General features: G+C 37.7%; 1 protein-coding gene across 8 annotated transcripts in view; it reads right to left on the reverse strand.

The window, feature by feature from the left end:
• The window catches only part of TBC1D32 (TBC1 domain family member 32), a 318,311-nt gene that overhangs the window by 62,361 nt on the left and 237,043 nt on the right, over positions 1-18,907 (reverse strand). For 7 of the 8 annotated variants that reach the window (XM_064290365.1, XM_023539436.2, XM_064290356.1 and 4 more), the window contains 3 exons: positions 6,945-7,014; positions 5,047-5,162; positions 3,428-3,582 (listed from right to left, as the gene is read on the reverse strand). In XM_064290365.1, coding sequence (XP_064146435.1) covers positions 3,428-3,582; positions 5,047-5,162; positions 6,945-7,014 — 341 coding nt within the window. Of the gene's footprint in view, positions 1-3,427; positions 3,583-5,046; positions 5,163-6,944; positions 7,015-11,046; positions 18,882-18,907 lie in introns of those variants that run through there. The other variant, XM_064290366.1, reaches the window with a different exon arrangement.

The following is an 18,907-nucleotide window of genomic DNA, read 5'->3' on the forward strand; positions in this document are numbered from 1 at the left end:
TGACCATCTACTTCACAAAGCATGATGATATCCTTCTCCAGGGTTTGGTCTCTCCTGATAACATGTTCAAAGTACATGAGACGAAGTCTCGCCATGCTCCCTTCTGAGAAGCATTCTGGGTGTACTTCTTCCAGGACGGATTTGCTCATTCTTCTGGCAGTAGATGGTATATTGAATATTCATCAACATTAAAATTCAAAGGTGTCAATTCTTCTTCTGTCTTCCTTATTCATTGTCCAGCTTTTGCATGCATATAAGATGACTGAAAACACCATGGCTTGGGTCAGGTGCATCTTAGTCCTTAAAGTGACATCTCTGCTTTTAAACACTTTAAAGAGGTCTTTTGCAGCAGATTTACCCAATGCAATGCATTGTTTGATTTCTTAACTACTGATTCCACAGGCATTGATTGTGGTTCCAAGTAAAATGTAATCCTTGGCAATTTCAATATTTTCTTCATTTATCATGATGTTGCTTATTGGTCCAGTTTGAGGATCTTTGTCTCCTTTATGTTGAAGTGCAATCCGTAGTGAAGGCCGTACTCTTTGATCTTCATCAGTAAGTGCTTCAAGTCCTCTTCATTTTCAGCAAGGAAGGTTGTGTCATCTGCACATCGAAGGCTGTTAATGACTCTTCCACCAATCCTAATGCCATGCTCTTCTTCATACAGACCAGTTATCTCAGTTATTTGCTCAGCATACAGATTGAGTAAGTATGGTGAAAAGATACAACCCTGACACCTTTACTGATCTTAAACCACGCAGTATCCCATTGTTGTGTTTGAATGACTGCCTCTTGGTCTATGTATGGGCTCCTCCTCATGATTACAGTTAAGTGTTCTAAAGAATTCCCATTCTTCATAATGTTATCCAGAATTTATGATCCACACAGTTGAATGCCTTGGCATAGTCAATAAAACACAGGTAAACACATTTCTGGTACTCTCTGGTTTCAGCCAAGATCCATCTGATATCAGCAATATCCCTCGTTCCACTTCCTCTTCTGAATCCAGCTTGAATTGCTGTCAATGCCCTGTCAATGTACTGCTACAACTGCTTTTGAATGATCTTCAGTAAAATTTTATCTGCATGTGATATTAATGATATCGTTTGATAATTTCTGCATTCTGTTGGATCAGCTTTCTTTGGAATGGGCATAAATATGGGTCTCTTCCAGTCAATCGGCCAGGTAGCTTTCTTACAAATTTCTTGGCATAGACAAATGAGTACTTCCAGTGCTGCATCTGTTTGTTGAAACATCTCAGTTGGTATTCCATCGGTTCCTGCAGCCTTGTTTTTCAACAATGCCTTCAGTGCAGCTTAGAGTTCTTCCTTTGAGACAATCGGTTCTTTATCATATGCTACCTCCTGAAATGAGTGAACATCGACCAATTCTTTTCGGTACAGTTACTCTGTGTATTACTCCCATCTTCTTTTGATACTTGCATCATTTAATATTTTCCCCCATAGAATCCTTCACTATTGCAAAGCGAGGCTTTAATTTTTTCTTCAGTTCTTTCAGCTTGAGAAATGCTGAGCATGTTCTTACCTTAGGTTTTCTAACTCCAGGTCTTTTGTATATTTCATCATAATACTTTGTCTTCACGAGCCACCCTTTGAAATCTTCTGCTCAGCTCTTTTATTTCATAATTTCTTCCTTTCACTTTAGCTACTCCACATTCATGAGCAAATTTCAGAGTTTCTTCTGACATCCATTTTGATGTTTTCTTTCTTGTCTTTTTAATGACCTCCTGCTTTCTTCATGCATGATGTCCTTGAAAACCTTATTTGGTCTTCGGTCATTAGTGTTCGATGCATCAAATCTATTCTTGAGATGGTCTTCAACTTGTACTTGCAGAGGAGCAACTGATGGTCTGATCCGCAGTCAGCCCCTGGCCTTGCTCTGACTGAAGAATTTGAGATTTTCCATTGTCTCTTTCCACAGATGTAGTTAATTTGATTCCTGTGTACTCCATCTGGTGAGGTTCACGTGCATAGCTGCCATTTATGCTGTTGAAAAAACATATGCAATGAAGAAGTCGTTGGTCTTGCAAAATTCTATCATAAGATATCTGGTGTTGTTTCTATCACCATGGTTATATTTTCCAACCACTGATCTTCTTTGTTTTTAACTTTCACATTCCAATCACCAGTAATTATCAATGCATCTTGATTGAATGTTTGATCAATTTCAGACTCCAGAAGTTGGTAAAAATCTTCAATTTCTTCACCTTTGGTCTTAGTGGTTGGTGCGTAAATTTGAATAGTCATATTAACTGGTCTTCTTTGTAGCTGTATGAATATTATTCTATCAATGACAGTGTTGTACTTCAGGATAGATACTGAAATATTTTTTTTGACAATGAATGTAAAGTCATTCCCCTTCAAGCTGTTATTCCTGGTATAGTAGACCATAAGACTGTCTGACTCAAAACAGCCAATACCAGTCTGTTTCAGCTCACTAATCCTAGAATATCGGTCTTTTGTGCATTCCACTTCATTTTTGATGGATTTCCAATTTTCCTAGATTCATACTTTATACATTCCACATTCTGACTATTAATGGATGTTTGCAGCTATTTGTTCTCATTTTGAGTCATGCCACATTAGCAAATGAAGGTCCTGAATGCTTGACTCCATCTACATCATTAAGGTTGACTCTACTTTGAAGAGGCAGCTCTTTTCCAGTCATAGTTTTAGTGCCCTACAAACTGAGGGCTCATCTTCAGGCAGTATTTCAGACAAGGTTCTGCTGCTTTTCATAAGGTTCTCACTGGCCAATTTTTTCAGAAGTGGGCCACCAGGTCCTTCTTCCTAGTCTGTCTTGGTCTGCAAGCTCAGCTAAAACCTGTACACCATGTGTGACCCTGCTGGTATTTGAAATACCAGTGGCTTAGCTTTCAATATCACAGCAACATGCAAGCCACCACAGTATGACAAACTGAGAGAAGAGTGGCAGAAACTCAGCACAGATCTCCAAAATATATATAAAAAGAGTGTCTTTTTTTTTTTTTTTCTGCCGTGAGTCAGAATCAACTCAATGGCAACTAACAACAGAATTTAGCTACAATTTCTACTTAGTAAATGATTTTCTCTTACTGTGATTTTAACCATCAAAAGATTCCAACAAAGCAGCAGTAAAAAAATATTCATTCAACTGTTCTCTTTTCCATTACAGTTTAACTGAAGGTTACTCAACGATCCATTTAAAATTTTTCTATCATTAATCTTTCATCTAGTTACCATTAGCTAAAACACAAAATGTCTGAGATGATGTCAAATCTGTATTTCCAAAGAGAATCAGTCAAAAGCATCAGTTATAAAATGAATATAAAATATCATTGTGCCCTCTATAAATATCCTAATAAATTTAATATGATTTTCCTTAAAATTTCAAACTCTTCTTTAAAACAGACAAAAAATCTTACAGAAATATGCAGTCTTGGCAACCAAAGGAAAGCAGAGGTCAGAAGCCGGGAGAACTGCTGAAGAAATTTGAATGTTTTCTCTTTGTCCCCCAACATTATCATGAACAGAGAAGATACAAACCAGTCATGGCCAGCATAACTCTCTTGCAGGCAGACTGAAAAACACAGTTAAGGAACTTTTACAATATTCTGTCTTTCAAAATATAAGAACACCGTAAATAAGGGGCCACATAAACCAGAGACTCCATTAGTCTGAGACCAGAAGAACTAGATGGTGCCTGGCTACTACCAATTACTGCCCTGACAGGGAACACGACAGAGAGTCCTTGACAGAGCAGGAGAAAAGGAGGAGGCAGAATTCAAATTCTGGTAAAAATACCAGACTTAATAGTCTGACTAAGACTGGAGGAGCCCTGGAAGACATGGCCCCCGAACTCTATGTTAGCCCAAAACTAAAACCATTCCTGATGCCAACTCTTTAGACAAAGAATAAACTGGACTATAAGACATAAAATGATACAGAGTGTGCTTCTTAGTTTTAGTTGATACACAAGACTAAATGGGCAGCTCCTGTCTGGAGGTGAGATAGAAGGCAGAAAGGAACAGGAGCTAGTTGAATGGACATGGGCAATCTTGGGTGGGAAGGAAGAACGAGCAGTCACATCACAGGGATAGGAATGAGGGTCACATAACAGTGTGTGTATAAATTTTGTATGGGAAACTAACTTGAGCTGTAAACTTCCAAATAAAGCACAATTAAAAAAAAAAAAAAAAACGCCATAAGTAATCACTCCCAGAATTTCTATCAGGAAAAACAGACAAATAGTACTTAGTCCTCATTTTATTTTCAGTAAATTTATAAGCTACTGAAGCAAAATTAAGCTGTTAGTAATGAAAAACTAATCACTTATCTAATAACTATTTTAATGAACTGTGTGCTTAGTGGAGCAGTGGTTAAGAGAATAGCTGCTAGACAAAAGGTCAGCAGTTTGAATCTACCGGAAACCCTATGGGGCAGTTCAGAATCGACTCAGTTGGCAATGGGTTTGGTTTTTGGTTATGTGCTCACATGCCCGTTGGAGGCTAATGGTATTAGCAACTAGAGAAAAAGTACCCACTTTGTGAAAAAGGATTTGTTCAGCTCATTAACACATCAGTACCATCCTTTCTCTAGTTCAAGTTATCTCCTAAATGACGAGATTATCAAGCATAATAAAATGTAAGTATTTTCAGAATTTAATAATGCAAATAGTTTGTGTACATTTTCTTCAAGTCAAACTCCATTTCTGAAAGTTAACCATTTAAAATAGGATGATAAATGGATGTGATAAAGAAGAAGCCTTTTAAAAACTTTCTTAGTTAAGTCTGAAATACATTCTAATGACTTTCATTATTCAGTTTAAGAGTCATTGAATAAGACTGAATCTAATAATTATGATTCCATGTAACATGATGCATACTTTAAATACAGCATAAAAATACTATAATATCATAACAAATAAATCACTAATATAGGTTACAGTATAATTGTAATGAAAATGTGTTAAGGTATCCCATCAAAGAATTTGGAAAAACATGTGAAGAAAATTCAACTAATATGAGTCCACTCAAAAGGATATGAAGAGAAGATTTTATGGGAGCTTGCTGCTGTTTCAGGAATCTCTCACAGTGCTTTAAGACCCAGGAAAGATGATTTTCTGCATCATCTTTTAACAGGTTGAGGGATGTGCCATACCTAAATTAAAAGTCCACAGAACATATGAAAGGAAAAATATCAGAACCTGCATTGCAAACTCAATTATTTCAACCCATTGCAGTGTATTCCTCTTGAAATTTCAAGGTTTTAAGTTTTTAAATTTCCACTTTTAGCTAATATAAAAAACATGAAAAATTAACTTTCAATATATGTTTCTGATAATTATTATATGTTTGGATTAGCAATAATGATATGGTAAATAATGACAACTTTAAGGAGAGATGAAATAGTGATGACAGAAAAAAACTTAGATACCCTGTAGATGAGTATGAATATAAGTATTTCTTTCTTGAACTTAATCTAAAACATGAAATGCTGATGAGTTAGATTTACAGAATGTTATGTCTAGAAGCCAGTTTAGAATTCACCCAGTCCAGTGGTTTTTCATGGGGGTAGTACTTCCCCTCAGAGCCACTATGGAAGTTCACGGGGGCATTTTGACTATCAGAGTGACACTGCACTGGGGAGTGACTACTGGTACTTAGAAGATGACGGCCAAGAGATTTGACATGGGACATGCCCTGTATAACAACCTGCAGTATTATTTGTGTGAATAAAAATCCTATTTATAATTATCTGATCCTATTTTTTTTTAATTCTTTTTACATAAAATCATAAAATGTTTTTTCTATATTTTAATATACTTGGAACACAACTGTGTCTAGATCAAAGGAAAGATAGTACTTTGTTTTGTTTGAAACTTTACTAAGATTTGTTCATCATCTTGGAAAGTCACATTAGAAAAGATAACACCGATTCTGTTATCTGAGGAACCAAATCAAAAACCCTATCAGTTTGCATTTGTAGCTGCCTTAGTCATAATGATTCTACATACAGGTGCCAGCAATTTCTTATACTGCAGTTATATCTAAGCATTTCATTATAAATCACCTTCCATATAATTCTTATAAATAAGATACTATAAGAATTAGAAAAAAAAAAATATGTGACTTGCCTGCTTGTATTACCCACAGACTTCATTTCAAAATAGTTGCGGGGTCATTACAAAATATTTGTATAAATAGGGAGTATAGGGTCACAAAATATTACCAAAATAGTTACATGCCCTATGTTATACAAGGGGGAAAGCCAGAATTAATATCTCCATTTTTGTCATAATGCTATGAATTTATAAAAACACTCAGTCTTTTGAATAGCTTTCACATGCATTTTTTTTATATTTGATTCTGAAGATGACCTTGTAAACAGGATAGGACTGTAAAGATGCCTATTTAATAAGCAAGAGAGGCAAGTTTTAAGAACTCAGTCCTTAACTCCCATTCTACTGCTTTTAAGCTTGCCCATTCCTTTTCAAAATTACAATTTGAATACAAAAAAATTCAAACTACAATAATTCTGGGTCATTCAATTTTACTTCTGCATCTGTCCTTAAGGTACTTCTGTGCTCATCCCCATAGCTTGAAAATTAGAACTAATCATATTTTAGAAAATGGTATGGCTCTGCTACAAATATGCTGATTTTTACAATGTTATTTTTAGAAAAAACCTGATAATTATAGAGGCTTACATACGCCGCACTTAGCCTCTGGAATAATAATGAGCTGTAACTGATTCACCTGCAGAGGCAATTTACCCATGTGCTAATATCTTTGAAAACCAAGTTATTATTTTCTGAAAGATAAACTCTGTGCTTAAAGTATACAAAATAGTTGAGTGTTAAATTAAATACCATTAAGAACATACCAGGCAGACAAAACAAATTCTAGGAATATACCAGAGAGATATTTCCCTAAAACACACCTGACCGCCATTTTAATGCCAAGCTGCTGCACAGATGAAAGACTTTCGCTCTTCACATTTGCATCAGTAGCTAAAAACAATAGAAAACTGGGTTATAAAAATGGGTGAAATCTGCATAATAATCACATTTTAATTGAAAATTGATGAAAGAAATATTTTTGCATATTTTAACGTGAATTTTGGAAACACTGATGAATTTGTTCCTTTAAGAGCTGTCAGTTATATTTTCAAAGAAATTAACAGGAAACTTTTTACAAATAACTTTTATAAAAAGCATTTAAAGGCATATCAAATACAAAACAGTTAGCATTTTTTTTTAACCTATTTTACTCGGCTCTCAGAATACAAGGGCTGTTACTCTAAATGCAGTCATGTTGCTAGGTGCAATCAAGTTAATTCCGATTCATAGAGACCCCAAGTAACACTGCCCCATCAATTGTTCTAGGCTGTAACCATTACAGGAGAAGATCAGCAGGTCTTTCTCCCTTGGAGCCGCCAGATGAGTTCCAACCGCCAAGCTTTTGGTTAGCAGCTAAGCACTTAACCTTTGTACCACCAGGGCCTTGTTAATCCAAATACAGGTCCAGAACTGCTGTATTTTCATCAAGCTATAAGATTTTAAATTACAAATACGTACAAGCATAGTTGTTTATTCCTTCCTGACATGCATGTCTAAATCTTTAAGAAGGAATAAGCATTCTACTTATAATACATAACAATATATGAGGGTGGAGTGAAGGAGTTTCTACCTGCAAGCCAGATTTTCTTTGTGAAGTAGGAGCTGTGATTGTCTAATAAAAGTGAAAAAGCAGTTGTACAGTAGAGAGAGCTGAAGGAGAAGTTGAGTTTGAATTAGTTCTTGAGAAAACTGGATGACCAAGCTAATAGTGAATAGTAAGGGTTTAGTTTCAGCTCAATTTCTGGCTAGAGAAACTATAGTGGACGTGCACGCACACACACACACACATAAACGTACATACATAAAATTAAGAAATTGTCTAAAATCACATAGTTATTTAGTGATAGAGAGGACAAAAGCTAGGTTTTCTGAAATCCGTATCAGCATTTCCCCATCCCTCTATTACACCACAGTGCCATTTCATAATATCAATATAATCTATTCACTTGTGGACTCATTCATTCCATTTAATCAATCCTTTCTGATACAGTAAGTATGGAGTGCTGTGCTAGAAGCCATGGAGGATAAAAGATAAAACATACACCACACCCTAAGGAACTTATCATGTAGTGTCAGAGATAAAATGTATTTACAGGTAACTCTGATAAAGGTGTTTTAAAGTCCTAAGTGGAACAAGAGTGGAACAGTGAAAATGAGATGTGAATTCAGAAGAGGCAGAGTTTTTTCCAGCTGGTTAGGAAGATGTGGCACTTATACTCAATAGACTTTGGATTTGCAGAGATAAGGGAGAACAGATTAAACATCACTGTTATCAAATATCTAATCCTCTGACCAGCAATAATTAATATTTTAGCAGTCTTAGAGCTAAGGTAACCAGTTTGTCCTGGTTTGCCTGGGAATTTACTAGTTAGTGTTAGCACTGAAAGTCCCATGTCCCAGGAACCTCCCATAGTCCCAGGCAAAATGTGACGGTTGGTCACCCTACTTAGAGTGGTAACTTTCCTAAAAAATAAAATATGTGCTCTGTTAATTTCTTGGTAAACTACATCTTTTGATTTACACAGACTTGCTATGTTTTGGCTATAGTTATAGCAGATAAGCTACAGCTTATATAGCTTAGAATTCCTTGCTATTTAGAACTCTTACTGTACTAAGGAGAAATGGACACCAGTTCTGAACTTCAAGTCAGAAACCCTCATCACCTAGGAACATGTTAAGCAAGGGACAATTCAATGTCTTCTCCAAATTTTTCAACGTGGAGTGAGGATGAAATTTTTTCCTTCTACTAATCACAGGCCTGTGAGGTACTAGTATAATGAATTCAATATACAGAGAGGCAGAAAAAGGGGACAGATTGCTAAGGATGGCTTTACTCATGTGAGGCAATGATTCTGCCTCTTTTTCTGCTCAGGCAAAAAGAAAGTTTGATTTCTGTCACTTGGTACCAAAAACATATATTATAAACTATTCTCACAAAGAATTATGGCCACTTTTTAAAACTACCATCACCAGTTATATATTAATTAAAATATCATTTTTTAGTTTTATCGACAGCATTTTTTTGATAATGCCATAAGTTAAACACAGCTTTCTCAATGTCCAGTACAACATGTTGTTGATAGGTGCCATCAAGCCAATTCTGACTCACAGTGACCCTATATACAACAAAATGAAATACTGCCTAGTTCTACGCCATCCTCACAATTGTTGCTATGCTTGAGCCAATTGTTGCAGTCACTGTGTCAATCCATCTTGTTGAGGGTCTTCCTCTTTTTTGCTGACCCTCTACTTTACCAAGCATGATGTCGTTCTCCAGGGACTGGTCCCTCCTGATAACATGTCCAAAGTGCCTAAAATAAAGTTTCACCATCTTTCCTTCTAAGGAGCATTCTGATTGCACTTCTGCCGAGACAGATTTGTTCATTCTTCTGGTTGCTGTTGTTGTTGTTAGGTGCCATCAAGTTGGTTCTGATTCATAGCGACCCTATGCACAACAGAATGAAACACTGCCCAGTCCTGCACCATCTTCATAATTGTTGCTATGCTTGAGCCCATTGTTGCAGGCACTGTGTCAATGCACCTCAGTGAGGGTCTTCCTCTTTGCCGCTGACCCTGTACTTTGCCAAGCATGATGTCCTTCTCCAGGAACTGATCCCTCCTGACAACATGTCCAAAGTATGTAAGACACAGTCTGGCCATCCTTGCTTCTAAGGAGCACTCTGGTTGCACCTCTTCCAAAACAGATTTGTTCATTCTCCTGGCAGTCAACTGTATATTCAATATTCTTTGCCAAGCCACAATTCAAAGATGTCAATACTTTCTCAGTCTTCCTTATTCACTGTCAGCCTTCACATCCATATGATTGAAAATACGATGGCTTGGGTCAGGCCCATCTCAGTCTTCAACGTGACATCTTTGTTTTTCAACACTTTAAAGAGATTCTTTGCAGCAGATTTACCCAATGCAATGCGTCTTTTGATTTCTTTTTTGTGTGTGTCTTTTTTTTTAATATTTTTTATTGTGCTTTAAGTGAAAGTTTACAAATCAAGTCAGTCTCTCACACAAAACCCATATACACCTTGCTACACACTCCCAATTACTCTCCCTCTAATGAGACAGCCTGCTCTCTCCCTCAGCTCTCTCTTTTTGTGTCCTTTTCTCTAGCTTCTAACCACCCTCACACTCTCATCTCCCCTCCAGGCAGGAGATGCCAACATAGTCTCAAGTGTCCACCTGATCCAAGAAGCTCACTCCTCACCAGCATCCCTCTCCAACCCATTGTCCAGTCCAATCCATGTCTGAAGAGTTGGCTTTGGGAATGGTTCCTGTCCTGGGGCAACAGAAGGTCTAGGGGCCATGACCACTGGGGTCCTTCCGGTCTCAGTCAGACCATTAAGTCTGGTCTTATGAGAATTTGGGGTCTGCATCCCACTGCTCTCCTGCTCCCTCAGGGGTTCTCCGTTGTGTTCCCTGTCAGGGCAGTCATTGGTTGTAGCCGGGCACCATCTAGTTCTTCTGGTTTCAGAATGATGTAGTCACTGGTTCCTGTGGCCCTTTCTGTCTCTTGGGCTCCTAATCACCTTGTATCCTTGGTGTTCTTCATTCTCCTTTGACCCAGGTGGGTTGAGACCAATTGATCCATCTTATTTGGCTGCTTGCTAGCATTTAAGACCCCAGACGCCACTCTTCAAAGTGGGCCTGCAGAATGTTTTGTTAATAGATTTTATTATGCCAATTGACTTAGATATCCCCTGAAACCATGGTCACCAGACCCCTGCCCCTGCTACACTGGCCTTCGAAGCATTCAGTTTATTCAGGAAACGTCTTTGCTTTTGGTTTAGTCCAATTGTGCTGACCTCCCCTGTACTGTGTGCTGTCTTCCCTTTCACCTAAAGTAGTTCTTACCTACTATCTAATGAGCGAATACCCATCTCCCACCCTCCCTCACTCCCCCCTCTCGTAACCACAAAAGAATGCTTTCTTCTCAGTTTAAACTATTTCTCAAGTTCTTATAATAGTGGTCTTATATTATATTTGTCCTTTTGCAATTGACTAATTTCACTCAGCATAATGCCTTTCAGGCTCCTCCATGTTATGAAATGTTTCACAGATTCCTCACTGTTTTTTATCGATGTGTAGTATTCCATTGTGTGAATACACCATAATTTATTTATCCATTCATCTGTTGATGGGCACCTTGGTTGCTTCCATGTTTTTGCTATTGTAAACAGTTCTGCAGTAAACATGGGTGTGCATATATCTGTTCATGTAAAGGCTCTTATTTCTCTAGGATATATTCCAAGGAGTGCGATTGCTGGATTTACGGCACTGGTTCTGGTACTGGGATGGTAGTTCTATTTCTAGCTTTTAAAGGAGCACTAAATCGATTTCCAAAGTGGTTGTACCATTTGACATTCCCACCAGCAGTGTAGAAGTGTTCCAATCTCTCCACAGTGTCTCCAACATTTATTCTTTTGTGCTTTTTGGGTTAATGCCAGCCTTGTTGGAGTGAGATGAAATCTCATTGTAGTTTTGCTCTGCATTTCTCTAATGGCTAATGATCGTGAACATTTCCTCATGTACCTGTTAGCTACCTGAATGTCTTCTTTAGTGAAGTGTCTATTCGTATCTTTTGCCCATTTTTTAATTGAGGTATTTGTCTTTTTGCAGTTGAGTTTTTGCAGTATGATGTAGATTTTAGAGATCAGGCACTGATCAGAAATGTTATAGCTAAAAACTTTTTCCCAGACTGTAGGTAGTCTTTTTACTCTTTTGGTGAAGTCTTTGGATGAGGAATAGGTGTTTGATTTTTAGGAGCTCCAGTTATCTAGTTTTTCTTCTGCATTCTTAATAATGTTTGTATACTGTTTATGCCATGTATTAGGGCTCCTAACGTTGTCCCTATTTTTTTTTCCATGATTTTTATCCTTTTAGATTTTATATTTAGGTCTTTGATCCATTTTGAGCTCGTTTTTGTGCATGGAGTGAGGTATGGGTCTTGTGTCATTTTTTTTGCAGATGGATATCTGTTATGCCAGCACCATTTGTTAAAAAGACTGTCTTTTCCCCATTTAACTGTTTTGGGTCCTTTGTCAAATATCAGCTGCTCTTATGTGGATGGATTTATGTCTGGATTCTCAATTCTGTTCCATTGGTCCACGTATCTGTTGTTGTACCAGTACCAGGCTGTTTTGATTACTGTGGCAGTAAAACAGGTTCTAAAAGCAGGTAAAGTAAGGCCTCCTACTTTGTTCTTCTTTTTCAGTAATGCCTTATTTATCTGGGCCCTCTTTCCTTTCCATATGAAATTGGTGATTTGTTTCTCCATCTCATTAAAGAATGTCGTTGCGCTTTGGATCGGAATTGCATTAAATGTATAGATCGCTTTTGGTAGAATAGACATTTTTATAATATTAAGTCTTCCTACCCACAAGCAAGGTACGTTCCACCACTTATGTAAGTGTCTTTTGGTTTCTTGCAGAAGTGTACTGTAGTTTTCTTTGTATAAGTCTTTTACCTCTCTGGTAAGATTTATTCCGAAGTATTTTATCTTCTTGGGGGTTACTGTAAATGGTATTAATTTGGTGATTTCCTCTTCGATGTTCTTTTTGTTGGTGTAGAGGAATCCAACTGATTTTTGTATGTTTATCTTGTATCCCAATACTCTGCTGAACTCTTCTATTAGTTTCAGTAGTTTTCTGGAGGATTCCTTAGGGTTTTCTGTGTAGAAGATCATGTCATCTGCAAATAGAGATACTTTGACTTCTTTCTTGCCAATCTGGATGCCCTTTATTTCTTTATCTAGCCTAATTGCTCTGGCTAGGATTTACAGCACAATGTTGAATAAGAGCGGTGATAAAGGGCATCCTTGTCTGGTTCCCGATCTCAATAGGAATGTTTTCAGGCTCTCTCCATTTAGGGTGATGTTGGCTGTTGGCTTTGTATAAATGCCCTTTATTATGTTGAGGAATTTTCCTTCTATTCCTATTTTGCTGAGGGTTTTCATCATGAATGAGTGTTAAACTTTGTCAAATGCCTTTTCTGCACCAATTGATAGAATCATGTGATTCTTGTCTTTTGTTTTATTTATGTGGTACCCACTGCAGTCGAGTCGATTCCGACTCATACCGACACCCTATCCTATAACTTATGTGGTGGATTACATTAATTTTTTTTCTAATGTTGAACCATCCCTGCATACCTGGTATGAATCCCACTTGGTCATGGTGAATTATTTTTTTGATATGTTGTTGAACTCTATTGGCTAGAATTTTGTTGAGGATTATTGCATCTACATTCATGAGGGATATAGGTCTATAATTTTCTTCTCTGGTGGTGTCTTTACCTGGTTTTGGTATCAGGGATATGGTGGCTTCATAGAATGAATTTGGTAGTATTCCATCCTTTTCTATGCTCTGAAATACCTTTAGTAGTACTCGTGTTAACTCTTCTCTGAAAGTTTGGTAGAACTCTGCAGTGAAGCTGTCCAGACCAGGGCTTTTTTTTTTTTTTGTGGGGAGTTTTTTGATTACCTTTTCAATCTCTTCTTTTGTTATGGGTCTATTTAGTTGTTCTACCTCTGTTTGTGTTAGTTTAGGTAGGTAGTGTCTTTCCAGGAATTCATTCATTTCTTCTAGGTTTTCAAATTTGTTTGAGTATAGTTTTTCATAGTAATCTGATATGATTCTTTTAATTTCAGTAGGGTCTGTTGTAATATCACCCATCTCATTTCTTATTTGGGTTATTTGCTTCTTCTCCTGTTTTTCTTTTGTCGGTTTGGCCAGTGGTTTATCAATTTCGTTGAGATTTCCAAAAAACCAGCTTTTGGTCTTGTTAATTCTTTCAATTGTTTTTCTGTTTTCTATTTCATTTAGTTCTGCTCTAATTTTTATTATTTGTTTTCTTCTGGTGCCTGTGGGTTTCTTTTGTTGCTTTCTTTCTATTTCGTCAAGTTACAGGGATAGTTTTTGATTTGGCCCTTTCTTCTTTTTGGATGTGTGCATTTATTGATATAAACTGGCCTCTGAGCACCACTTTTGCTGTGTCCCAAAGGTTCTGATAGGAAGTGTTTTCATTCTCATTGGATTGTATGAATTTCTTTATTCCATCCTTAATGTCTTCTATAATCCAGTCTTTTTTTGAGCAGAGTATTGTTCAGTTTCCAAGTGTTTGATTTCTTTTCCCTGCTTTTTCTGTTATTGATTTCCACTTTTATGGCCTTATGATCAGAGAAGATGCTTTGTAATATTTCAATGTTTTGGATTCTGCTAAGGCTTGCTTTATGACCTAATAGTTGGTTGCTGTTGGGTGGAGCGTTCTGTACATGTCTATGAGGTCAAGTTGGTTGATTGTGGCATGTAGATCTTCCGTGTCTTTATTGAGCTTCTTTCTGGATGTCCTGTCCTTCACCGAAAGTGGTGTGTTGAAGTCTCCTACTATTATTGTGGAGCTGTCTATCTCACTTTTCAATGCTGATAGAGTCTGTTTTATGGATCTTGCAGCCCTGTCACTGGGTGTGTAAATATTTAGTATGGTTATATCTTCTTGGTGTATTGTCCTTTTAATCATTATATGGTGTCCTTCCTTATCCTTTCTGATGGATTTAACTTTAAAGTCAATTTTGTCAGAAATTAGTATTGCCACTCCTGCTATTTTTGATTGTTGTTTGCTTGATATATTTTTTTCCATCCTTTGAGTTTTAGTTTGTTTGTGTCTCTAAGTCTAAGGTGTGTCTCTTGTAGGCAGCATATAGACGGATCTTGTTTTTTAATCCATTCTGCCACTCTCTGTCTCTTTTTTGATGCATTTAGTCCATTTACATTCAGGGTAATTATGGATAGGTATGAATTTAGTGCTATCATTTTGATCTTTTTTTGTGTGTTGACAGTTTCTTTTTCCCACTTGATTTTATGTGCTGAGTAGATTTTCTTTATCTATTGTTCTTTTCTCATATTTTTTTGTTGTTGATTTTGTTTCTGCTGAAACTGTATTTTTCCCTTGTATTTTATTTGATGAGTAGGATAGTTTGTTTCCTTTGTGGATACCTTATTATTTACCCTTATTTTTCTAAATTTATAACTAACTTTTATTTCTTTGTATCACCGTATCTTCCTCTGCATATGGAAGGTGTATTGTATGATTACATTTCTTAGTCCCTCTTTATTATTTTAATATTGTCTTCTTTTACATAGTAACATCACCCTTACCTTGTGTTGTGCTTTTTTTTTGTTTGTTTGTTTAATCTTGCTCTTTTTTTTTGGATTTCCCTGTCTGGGTTGACTTCTGGTTGCTCTGCCCAGTGTTCTAGTCTTGGGTCAATACCTGATAGTATTGATTTTCTAACCAAAGAACTCTCTTTAGTATTTCTTGTAGTTTTGGTTTGGTATTTATGAATTCCCTCAACTTGTGTTCATCTGGAAATGTCTTAATTTCACCTTCATATTTAAGAGACAGTTCTGATGGATAAATGATTCTTGGCAGGCAACTTTTTTCCTTCAATTTTTAAAATATGTCATCCCATTGCCTTCTTGCCTGCATGGTTTCTGCCGAGTAGTACGAGCTTATTCTTATTGGCTCTCCCTTGTAGGTGACTTTTCTTTTATCCCTCGCTGCTCTTATAATTGTCTCCTTATCTTTGGTTTTGGCAAGCTTGATTATAATATGTCTTGGTCACTTTCTTTCAAGATTCACCTTATGTGGAGTTCGATGAGCATCTTGGATAGATATCTTCTCATCTTTCACAGTATCAGGGAAGTTTTCTGCCAACAAATCCTCAACAATTTTCTCTGTATTTTCTGTTATCCCTCCCTGTTCTGGTACTCCAATCACTTGTAGGTTATTTCTCTTGATAGAGTCCCACATGATTCTTAAGGTTTCTTCATTTTTTTTTAATTCTTTTATCTGATTTTTCTTCAAATATATTAGTGCCAAGTGATTTATCTTTGAGTTCAGAAATTTTAGCTACTACTTGCTCAGTTCTAATCCTCTGGCTTTCTGTCGAGTTGTCTACTTCTGTAATTTTATTGTTAATCTTCTGAATTTCTGATTGCTGTTTGTCTATGCATTTTTCCAGCTTATTAAACTTTTCATTATGTTCCTGAATAATGTTTCTGAGTTCTTCAGTTGCTTTATCTGTGTGTTCCTTGGCTTGTTCTGCGTACTGCCTCATTTCCTTCCTGATATCTTGAAGGGTTCTGTATATTAAGCTTTTATATTCTGCATCTGGTAATTCTAGGAATGCACTTTCATCTAAAAGATCCCTGGATTCTTTGTTTTGAGAGCCTGTTGAAGTGATCATGGCCTGTTTTTTTATGTGACTTGATATTGACTGTTGTCTCCGAGCCATCTATAAGTTTATGCTTGCTTCCTGTGTTGTAGCTGTTTGCTTGGTTTTGTTTTGGTATACCCCTATGGGTTGTTTGAATGAGCTAGCTTGATTATTTTCACCTTTGAAGCTCTGGTGTCCTGTCCCCAGCCGGCTAGAGCTGTTAACAGGTATATCAGTTTAGGAGTCCATTCAGTTTTCTTGTATGAATTCAGCTCAGGTTTCCAGGTAGGTGATATCAAGTGTGTGGTACAGGCTCTGTCCTACAGTCTCAGAGGGGCAGCGGTGATTGGCGTATATATCCATATCTGATTACAGCAGGGGGTCATGCTCTGAACAAGGCAGGGGGCTGAGAACTGACCCCCAAGTGTCTCTGAGGAAAATGCGTCTCTGTTCCCTCGAGTGTGCTGGTGGGTGTGCTCTGCAGAATGACCATGGGCACCCAAAGATTTTGTTGTAAGGACTGGGAGGTACCAGTTATCCCCGAGCCCCTGTCGCGGGTGGCTGGGTGACCCAAGTGGAGCCACCAGTCCTTAGGTCCTTGTTGTGGGTAGGTGAGGACCTTGTTTAATAGGCAAAGCAATGTCAAACATCAAATACCCACCTCTCCACCGCACCACTGAAATGATTGGAGTTTGCCAACAAGGGCCTATTCTCCTGAAAATATACGCAAGTACTTAGCTTTTGCCAAGAGCGCCCTTCTGCTGAGGTTCTGGAGGTGTGAGTGGGCTGTGTGGCTGGCTACTTCTCCCTGAGGAAAATGCAGCCCAATGCTAGTACCAGCCCACCGCCGCTGCCGTGCCACTCCAGGAACGGTGCCTGAGAGCTCCCTCCAATTCAGGTCCTGTAACTCCTCTCTGCTTCTAAATGGTCTCTTCCTTCCCCTGCCCCTCAGTTCATTGTCTAAGCTTGCCTTTGATGCTCAGGGCTTCCAGCTTGTCACAAATATACTCGTTTCACTTGTTTTATCGGGTCTTTGTTGTAAAGAGGGCTCGACGGAAGCGTCTGTCTATTCTGCCATCTTGGCTTCACCTCTGTCTTTTGATTTCTTGACTGCTGCTTTCGTGGGTGTTGATTGTGGATCCAAGTAAAATGAAATCCTTGACAACTTCAATCTTTTCTCCATTTATTATGATGTTGCTTATTGGTCTAGTTGTGAGGATTTTTGTTTTCTTCTATGTTGAGGTGCAACCTATACTAAAGGCTGTGGTCTTTGATCTTCATTAGTAAGTGCTTCAAGTCCTCTTTACTTTCAGCAAGGAAGATTGTGTCATCTGCGTAAAGCAGGTTGCTAATGAGTCTTCCTCCAATCCTGATGCCCTGTTCTTTTGCCTATAGTCCAGCATCTCAGATTATTTGCTCGGCATACAGATTGAAGAGGTATGGTGAAAGGATACAACCCTAACACACACCTCTGCTGACTCTAAACCACTCAGTTCCCCTTGTTTCTTTCTGAACAACTGCCTCTTGATCTATGTAAAGGTTCCTCATGAGCACAGTTAAGTGTTCTGGAATTCCCATTCTTCGCAATGCTACCCATAATTTGTTATGATGCACACGTCGAATGCCTTTGCATAGTCAGTAAAACACAGGTAAACATCCTTCTGGTATTCTCTGCTTTCAGACAGGGTCCATCTGACATCAGCAATGATATCCCTGATTCCACATCTTCTTCTGAATCCAGTCTGAATCTGGCAGTTCCCTGTTGATATACTGCTCCAGCTGCTTTTGAATGATCTTCAGCAAAATTTTGCTTGTGTGTGGTATTAATGATATTGTTCGATAATTTCTTCATTCAGTTGGGTCATCTTCCTCGGGAATAGGCAGAAATATGGATCTCTTCCAGTCAGTTGTCCAGGAAGGTGTCTTCTATATTTCGTGGCATAGACAAGTGAACACTCTAGTGCTGCATCCATTTGTTGAAACATCTCAATTGATATCCTGTCAATTCTGGAGCCTTGTTTTTTTGCCAATGCCTTCAGCGCAGCTTGGACTTCTTCCTTCAGTACCATTGGTTCCTGATCATATGCTACCTCTTGAAATGGTTGAACATTGACTAATTCTTTTTGAACTCCGTGTATTCCTTCCATCTTCTTTTGCCACTTCCTACGTCGTTTAATATTTTCCCTATAGAACCCTTCACTATGGCAACTCGAGGATTGAATTTTTTCTTCGGTTCTTCTGGTAGTCGATGGTATATTCAATAATCTTAGCCAATACCATAATTCAAAGGCATCAGTTCTTCTTCAGTCTTCCTTATTCACTGTCCAGTTTTCCCACGCATGTGAGATGAATGAAAATACGATGACTTGAGCCAGGTGCACCTTAGACATCAAGGTGAGATCTTTGCTTTTTAACACTTTCAATAGATTTTTGACAGCAGATTTGCCCAATGCAATACGTCGTTTGATTTCTTGACTGCTGTTTCCATGGGCATTGATTGTGGATCCAAGTAGAATGAAATCCTTGACAACTGTAATATCATAATCAGGTTAAATT

Source organism: Loxodonta africana, chromosome 1 (assembly GCF_030014295.1).
Source record: "Loxodonta africana isolate mLoxAfr1 chromosome 1, mLoxAfr1.hap2, whole genome shotgun sequence".
Classification (NCBI taxonomy): domain Eukaryota; kingdom Metazoa; phylum Chordata; class Mammalia; order Proboscidea; family Elephantidae; genus Loxodonta; species Loxodonta africana.